Source organism: Nycticebus coucang, chromosome 20, assembly GCF_027406575.1.
Source record: "Nycticebus coucang isolate mNycCou1 chromosome 20, mNycCou1.pri, whole genome shotgun sequence".
In the NCBI taxonomy this organism is placed as follows: Eukaryota; Metazoa; Chordata; class Mammalia; order Primates; family Lorisidae; genus Nycticebus; species Nycticebus coucang.
The window spans coordinates 12,084,180-12,093,432 of NC_069799.1; the positions used below are offsets into that span (position 1 = coordinate 12,084,180).

At 39.3% G+C, this 9,253-nt stretch overlaps 1 protein-coding gene across 4 annotated transcripts in view; it reads left to right on the forward strand.

The window, feature by feature from the left end:
• LOC128572416 (zinc finger protein 678-like) overlaps positions 1–5,795 on the forward strand; it is a 40,831-nt gene extending 35,036 nt beyond the window's left edge. For all 4 annotated transcript variants that reach the window (XM_053572391.1, XM_053572394.1, XM_053572392.1 and 1 more), the window contains one exon: positions 606–5,795. In XM_053572391.1, coding sequence (XP_053428366.1) covers positions 606–2,911 — 2,306 coding nt within the window. In that variant the 3' untranslated portion in view covers positions 2,912–5,795. The remainder of the gene's footprint in view (positions 1–605) is intronic.
• The last annotated feature ends 3,458 nt before the right edge of the window (positions 5,796–9,253 follow it).

The window sequence follows — 9,253 nt, forward strand, 5'->3', positions numbered from 1 at the left end:
TATGGGTGCTGAGCCTATTTTAAATTCTTTTAAAGGTACTTCATAGACTTTGATTTCTTTAGGATCACTTGAATATTTATTTTTGTTTTTTCATTGGACTGTATTACTTCGTTTTTTGATGTTGTGTCTTTTTTTGTTAAGATTTATGTCATTTAAAAGACAGCCACTGAGGCCTGGTGAGGTGGCTCACACTTGTAATCCTAGCACTCTGTGAGGCTGAGGTGGGTGGATTGCCTGAGCTCACTGATTGGAGACCATCGTGAGACAGAGCACAACCCCGTCTCTAAAATAGCTGGGCATTGTGGCAGCCACCTGTAGTTCTAGCTACTTGTGAGGCTGAGGCAAGAGAATTTCTTGAGCCCAAGAATTTGAGGTTGCTGTGAGCTATGATGCCACTGAACTCTGTCAAGGGTGACAAAGTGAGACTCTGTCTCTAAATAAATAAATAAAAGTAAAAAAGAAAAATTTTGTTTATTCTTAACACATAATCTTTACCTTTCATGATATATATGTTCTACAGTCTCTCATTTGCTGTAGTAATTACCCATGTTTTTTCTCACTAGACTGAATATATCATTTAAAGTATATCCGCATTTTTTTTCCAGCACTACATATGAACAGAAGCAATAACCAGTCTTTGGAAAGCCCCAGAGAAACCCACGACATTGCATATAGAATTGGATTAAATGTTCAGTCAAATATTTCTGAAGAGCAGAAATTTGAAATTGTAGAGAATATTTCTAAATGTGATCAATTTGATGGGTCCTTTGTTAAAAGTTTGGTATTCCTCCACCAACAAATAATACAATTTTGTGCCAGAATCAACAACTTTGATCAGTATAATAAGGTGTTTACCCAATTGTCATTGCTTAATCAATATCAAGGAATGGATAATTGGGGAAAACATAACATACCCAATAAAACTTTGATGTCCTTTATCAAGGGCACTTTGCTAAATAATTACCAAGATATACATATTGATGAAAGCAATCATAAATGCAGTGAATCTGAAAAGACCTTGAACCAAGACTCTTGCTCAAGAAAATATCAGAAATCTCAATATCCAGTGATTCAGTACAAATATAAAAAATGTGACAAAGTCTTTAATCAAGATTTAAGGCTTGTTAATGATGAGAATACCCATATTCAGGAGTATTCTTACAAAAGTAATGAATATGTAGAAGCTTTTTCCTCTTCAGAGAAACATTCTCAAAATCAGGAAATTCATAGTAGAGAAAACTCAGATGGATGTAATAAATGTAACAACTTTTTTACCCAGTCATCCAATCTAAGAAAATGTAACATAATTTGTTCTGAAGAAAATATGTGCAAATGTAAGCAGTGTGGCAAAACTTTTAACCAGAGTTCACAGCTTCAAAAACATCAGAAAATTTGTACTAAAGGTAAAGAAGGTAGTGAATTCTGTAATCGTTCCTCAAATCTTACTGTGCACCGAAGAATTTTTACTGGGGAGAAATGCTACAAATGTAAAGAATGTGGCAAAGCCTTTAACCATAATTCTGGGCTTATTCAACATCAGAGAATTCATTCTGGAGAAAAGCCTTACAAGTGTAAGGAATGTGGGAAGGGGTTTAACTGTAGTTCAAACCTTACTCAGCATGAGAGAATTCATACTGGAGTAAAACCCTACAAATGTAAACACTGTGGCAAAGCCTTTAACTGTAGTTCAAATCTTACTCAACATCAGAGAATTCATTCTGGAGAAAAACCCTACAAATGTAAAGAATGTGACATGTCGTTTACTCAGTTGGGAAGCCTTAGACAACATCAGCAAGTTCATACTGGAGTGAAAACTTACAAGTGTAAAAAATGTGGAATATCCTTTACTCATTTGAGAAGCCTTAGACAACATCAGAAAATTCATACTGGATTGAAACCACACAAATGTGAAGAATGCAGCATTTCCTTTACTCAGATGGAAAGACTAAGACAACATCAGCAAGTTCATACTGGAGTGAAACCCCATAAATGTGAAGAATGTGGCACATCCTTCACTAAGCTTTCAGTCCTTAGACAACATCAGAGAATTCATACTGGGGAAAAGCCCTACAAATGTTCAGAGTGTGGCAAAGCTTTTAACTGTAGTTCAAACCTTACTCAACACCAGAGAATTCATAGTGGATTGAAACCCCACAAATGTGAAGAATGTGGCATATCCTTTACTCAGCTGGGAAGCCTTAGACTACACCAGCAGATTCATACTGGAGTAAAACCCTATAAGTGTGAAAAATGTGGCACATCCTTTACTCAACTGGGAAGCCTTAGGCAACATCAGCAAATTCATACTGGAGTGAAACCCTACAAATGTGAAGAATGTGGCATATCCTTTAGTAGGACTTCAATCCTTAGGCAACATCAGAGAACTCATACTGGGGAAAAGCCCTACAAATGTTCAGAGTGTGGCAAAGCCTTTAACTGTGGTTCTAGCCTTACCCAACATCAGAGAATTCATACCGGGTTGAAACCCTACAAATGTAAAGAATGTGGCAAATGCTTTAACCGTAGTTCACATCTTACACAACATCAGAGAATTCATAATGGAGTGAAACCTTACAAATGCAATGAATGTGACAAAGCCTTTAACTGTAGTTCACACCTCACTCGACATCAGATAGTTCATACTGGAGGGAAACCCTACAAATGTAAAGAGTGTGGTAAATCCTTTACCCAGTCTTCAGGCCTTAGACTGCATCAGCGAAAACATTCTGGAGTGAAACCCTACAAATGTGAAGAATGTGGCATATCCTTTAGTAGGTTTTCGATCCTTACTCAACATCAGAGAATTCACACTGGATTGAAACCCTACAAGTGTAAAGTATGTGACAGAATCTTTTATTGTAGTTCACATCTTACTCAACATCAGAGAATCCATGCTACAGAAACTCTGTAAATATAATACATGTCAAAAGAGTTATGTCTAGGCTTGGTACCAGTAGCCCAGTGGTTATGGTGCCGGCCACATACATCCAGGCTGGTGGATTTGAACCCGGCCCAGGCCAGCTAAACAACAGTGACAACTGTAACAAAAAATAGCCAGGCACTGTGGTGAGCCCCTGTAGTACCAGCTACTTGGGAGGATGAGGCAAGAGAATAGCCTGAGCCGAAGAGTTTGAGGTTTCTGTGAGCTGTGATGTCACAGCACTCTACAGGGGGTGACGACATAGTGAGACTCTGTCTCAAAAATATAAAATAAAAGCTCGGTGCCTCTGGCTCAAGTGGCTAAGGTGCCAGCCACATACACCTGACCTGGCAGGTTCAAATCCAGCCTGGGCTCGCCAAACAACGATGGCTACAACCAAAAAATAGCTAGGTGTTGTGGCAGGTGCCTGTAGTCCCAGCCACTTGGAAGGCTGAGGCAAGAGAAGTGCTTGAGCCCAGGAGTTGGAGGGTGCTGTGAGCTGTGATGCCACGGCACTCTACCCAGGGTGACAGCTTGAGGCTCTGTCTTTAAAAAAAAAAAAATATATATATATATATATAAAATAATTACAGAAGGAGTTCTGTCTAAAAAGTATAAGTTAGAAATCACCATTGGGGGTGGAGGGGAATCACTATAGAGTTCATAGGAAATAAACTTTAGTCTGTGTATCAGAGGGTTCAGCACAAGTAAAAACTAAACCAGACATTCAGATTTCCCCGGACTATTTAGAAAATGGTGTGAAATTGAAACATTTAGATAATTTATTTGATTATATTTTTAAAAAGGGCAAGAACATTGATGTTTTGACAGGTATAATTATATCCAATGGATAATACTTGAAATTTTTCAAATGTAAATATTATTGTGTTCTCAAATTATGCAATGTTGTACTTTAATCTGTAGTATATATAGGAAAATAGGTTCCTCTTGTTTCTCCATAAGAGGTATGAAAGGCCATTCAAAATTATGTGAATGTGATTAATAACAATTTTTCTTCAAAATTTTAATGGCAAATGTAATATACATTAAGAAAATCTAAAGAAACATGGTATGTGTACTTGAGTTAAAAAATGGTACATATAAGCATACAGCATCATACTGACGGCATTTCTATATAAAAGGGAAACATTCTGAAATTTCAACATAAATCATTTTATCAGTTGCTCCTTATGTAGTAAAATATGATTAGTTAAAATACTGAGAAATCGTTATGGTAGAATAAAATAGAAGTTTTGAGTATATTTTATGTATTATAGGAAATAGAAATTTTGAATTTTGTTTTTTTTTTTTTTTTTTGAGACAGAGTTTCAGTATGTCACCCTAGGTAGAGTGCTGTGACATCACAGCTCATAGCAACCTCAAACTTTTGGGCGTAAGCGATTCTCTTGCCTCAGCCTCCCAAGTAGCTGGGACTTCAGATGCCTACTGCAATGCCCAGCTATTTTTTATTGCAGTTGTCATTGTTATTTTAGCTGGCCCTGGCTAGGTTTGAATCCACCAACTTCAGTGTATGTGGCTGGTGCTAAGCCAGGAATTTTGAATTTTGTTTGAAATAAAAACATCTTCACAGTTATTAGAGGGAAGGGACAAAAACTCCTGTTTAAAAGTTTGTATATATTTTTAAATCCATGTGCACTAAATAATTAGCCTCACTTTTTAAAATTAAAGAAAGCATAACTCTAGGTTTACTATCTTAGAGAAAACATAATTTTCTTAACTGCTTGTGACCAGAGAGCATAAAGTGGATTTTAAAGTGCTTTATTTAGCCTATGAGTTGTTTGTTTTGATTAATAAAACTAAATGGTTCTTAATTTTTTTTTTCTTTTTGTTGAGAGAGAGTTCTTACTCTATGCCCTGAGTAGAGTGCAATGGTGTGGTAGCTCACTGTAACCTCAGACTCAGGCTTTGGGTATCCAGCTGCCTTAGCCTCTAAAGCCGCTGGGATTACAGGTGCTCGCAGTGGCGCCCGGCTGGGTTTTTCAGTTTTTTTTTCATGAGTCAGAGTTTCACTCTTGCTCAGATAAGCCTCGAACTCCTGAGCTCAAGCTGTCTTCCCGCCTCAGCCTCTCACAGTGCTGGGATTATAGATGTGAGCCACTGCATCCGGCACTTTTTAATGTTTTGACACTAGTGTACAATGAATGAAATGTTACCCTGCTAACAATGTTAAACTATCTTATCAGGATTGTAGTTAAACAAAGCTGGGCATGGTGGCTCACGCCTGTAATCCCAGCACTTGGGAGGATGAGGCGGGTGGATTGCCTGAGCCCATAGGTTTGAGACCAGCCTGAGCCAGAGTAAGACCCTGTCTCTTAAAAAATAGCCAGGTGTTGTGGCGGGTGCCTTTAGTCCCAGCTACTTGGGAGGCTGAGGCAAGAGGATCACTTGGACCCAAGAGTTTGAGGTTGCTGTGAGCTAAGACACCATGGCACTCTACCAAGGGTGACCAAGTGAGACTCTGTTTCAAAAAAAAAAAAAGATACTGTAGTTAAAAAATAAAATCATGTATTATTGGGTAGCAAAGTGGAATGAGTTTTCTGGCAATCTGTTTCTGAAGACTAAAGTTTCAATAATTTTAAGAATGTTGTCATAGTTAACTGTTTTGTATATATTTCTCCTTTTTGTAGCTATGGAAATACTTTGATGGTTATAATAAAGGTTATGTAAGAGTATATCATTTAAATCCGTATCTTTAAATCCTAAATCACTATTAATAGAATTTTACCCAATATTTTTCTTTGCACATGGCACTTTTCTGGGCCAGTGATGTTTGGAGATGGTTTTGTTTTGATTAATATTGACTGCAATATGCAATATATCAAGTAAAAAATAAACATCGTGCAAGAAAAGTATAAAGTGAGAAGTGTGTGTGTGCCTGTTTTTGGAAAGAAATGGAAATAGTGGATCAAAACAGATAATTTACAGAATAGTTGATCATTTGCAAGCCAAGTAGATCTTATAAATTCTCAAGGCAAACTTGGTTTCTCTGTTGTACATTAAATTTATTTTTTACAAATCTCATTTTCCAGGGTTCAGAATCTTCCCATACAAATACTGTCCTCCTTATTTTCTGCCTGTTCAGTTAGAGTAATTTTATGATTTTATTGTCCTTCTAATTGTTGAATACAGATGGACTACCACGTGCTGTGCCGCACACTCAGATTTTTGGTTGAGACAGCTTATTCCCTTCAAGTTGCACAAAACAGATTTTTCACCTGCATTTCCTTAGTTTCAAACTTATACACAAAGCCAACTACTAACATACATGTGGAGGCTTTCATTTCCCTTTATGACCATAATTCTTCATCTAGCTTTCTTACCCTTCAGCTGACAACTGTGGTTGTGTTAGCCACCTGCAAAGCCCCTAGTAATGGCCAATCCCCTAGTGATGCCACATGGTGACTTTCCTTACCCTAGGGGGTAATGCAATTTTCCAGTGACAAGTTCTCTGGGCTCCCAGGGAGTTTAGAGGCATCCCTGTACTTATTCAGTAGTCCACTGGCATCTAAAATGTGGGCAACAGTGCTCCGAACAGATGAAGTACAACCCAGATTTTCCTCTCCAGTCTTTTCTTCTCTTTGCCCATGCTTTGGCTCCTGGGCTTGTGCTGGCTAGCTTGCCAGTTGTTTTGTAAAATGTCCATAAATGCAAAGGATGCCCAAATGCAGAAGGTGCCAAAACCCCCCAAAACAAAGACAAATCTACTGTCAGTACATTTATTGGGGAATTTATGGGCAGGTACATAGTCATGGGTGACGGTGACAACAAGACAGGTGGGTCTCCTTGCTGTTACACACCCCCCCCCCCATAATGAGGCTTAGATGCTATAGGAAAAGGGTATGCGTGTTACTGTGTGGGACAATTAAAGTTGGCCTTCCAGAAGACAAAAATGCCAACGCTGTGTACATCAGCCTGTAATTTGTGAGAAGAAATTACAGTTTTGACCTAAGGGCAGAGTTTATGTGATTATGTGCTCTCACATAAGGAACAGTTGATAATGTAAGAATCTGAGAAACATGTACAGCAGGGGTTAATCACAAGTCAACATAGCATTTTAATGTCCAAGAAAAAGTTCCTATAGCCTTCTCAAAGCTCCTTTTCCAGTTCCGTGGGACCAAAAGAAACTCATCCAGGCAGTTGGGATCCATTTGGTTCTCAAATGGGAATTTGCATATCTCCCCATTATGCCCATATTTATTCTTTTTCCTCACCACAAAAAAAGTTACAGAAAATTTTAAAAATCTTCACAAAAGAAAACAAAATAAGTAAGGTCTGCTCATCAACAGAAAGTGGTGCCTGGGAAATGAGGAACAAGCATTTGGGGGGAACACAAAAGAGGGCAAGGTAGGAAGAGGTCAGGTGTGTGTTTAGTTTCTTACTGAACATTTACTGGGAAAATACAGCATCAGTCATGTCTACTCTGGGTTACCAGGAAGAGAGATGTTTGTCCATTTCTGCCTAGAAATGTGGAGACAAGAGATTCTAGAAATAGAATGTGGTGGTGGCCCCTGTACTGTTCAGCAGGGGTTAACTGGCAGAATGAGCAGGTCTCTGGCTCCAGTGCTGGTCCATGGTGTTGGCAAGGACCTTTCTCCAGGCTTTTGGGGAGATGCAGTAGGGAGCTTACTTCTCATGTTAGCCCAGGCTCAGCTGCCAAGCCCTTCTCTTCTACAGCGTGGATGGATTGCCTGAGTTCAGGAGTTGGAGACTAACTTGAGCAAGAGTGTAAAATTAGAAAAACAAAAAAGTAAAAATTCTAAGTAAAAATTTAAAAAAGTAAAAAAATTAAAATTAAAAAAGGTAAAAATTCTAAGTTAAATTAGGGGGAAAAAGAAAACTGGGTGTAATGGTGAGCACCTGTAGTCCCAGGTACTTGGGAGGCTGAGGCAGTAGGATCTCTTGAGCCCTGAGTATAGACTTATTGGTGTGGGGATTTAAATTCTCTCAGTATGTCCCAGGGTCCCCTGAGCCTATGTGGCTTTACTCACTTTCTGTACCTTTTGTTTTCTTGCAAATGCAGTAATATGTAGGCCTGCTGAGGCCCAAACTTTAAAGCCCAACAGCTGTGTGCCTTACTAGGCCCTAGTATTTACCCAGCAGGAGTTTGACTGTGTTCCCTGAGGCAGAGTCTGGTCTACTGAAACAATTCCATTAGGTCTGGTATTTACCCAGATGCGCTACCTAGGCCCACTGCCACAGTCCTGTGGCTGCCCATGGCTGTCTCCCTACAGCCCAGCTCTTCTGCCACCCCTGCCTGGTGCACAGAGCACTGGGTGCAGGCATGGCTGGTGCCCAGGTCCTGGTGGCATCTGGGGGAAGGGCTACCCCCAGACTGCCTCTGTCCATGGGCTTGGCACCAATCTTTTCCCCTTTCTCAATCTTTCCCGGGGTTCCTTTGGGGATATTTGGAGGCAAGGGGGCTCTAGCCCCCTCCTTCAATGTTTAAGTCTTAGACAAAAGAAAACTTTTTCTCTCTTGGGAGCTTCTGAGGTTAACCTAACCTCAAACAAATTTTCCTATTTGGGGGCAATGTACATAATTTGTTCTTTGGTTTTGGATGTCCTCTGACCAAAATGAGCATGAGCCACTGGGCCCAGCCTGTGTTAAATTCTTGTATGCCACAGAAACAATGAACTTTGTTGATCGTCTTTTTAACCATGGCTATCCTAAGACCTTTGTCTTCCATATACAATTATTTTATTTTGATTCACCTCCGAGAGTGTTTTAACTGACTAAGCCCAAAGTTTGTTTTTCAAGGAAAGTAGTGAAAAAGCTGATAGGGGGTGAGTACAGTGGCTCACGCCTGTAATCCTAGTACTCTGGGAGGCCGAGGCAGGTGGATTGCCTGAGCTCAGGAGTTGAAGACCAGCCTGAGCCAGAGTGAGACCCCCATCTCTAAAAATAGCTGGGCATTGTGGTGGGTGCCTGTAGTCCCAGCTACTTAGCAGGTTGAGACAAGAGGATCAGTTGAGCCCAAGGGTTTGAGGTTGCTGTGAGCTGTGACACTACAGCACTCTACCAAGGGGAACGAAGTAAAACTCTTTCAAAAAAAAGAAAGAAAAAGCAGGTAAATTCTCTCAAATACAAATTTTTAATAGCTTTGGAGACTATATATCATTAGACTAAAAGCAAACTTCTAGGACTTCAATTAGAAAGATAACATGTCCATATATTGCTAACCTAACCTCAAACAGAACAGAAATTAATTATATGAAACTGAGCTAATTTTTATGACTTTTTAATGAAACATTGCTGATTCTTTCTGTGTTGTGTTTTCCAGAAGTCAAGAAAACTCTTTTTACATCTCTTGAG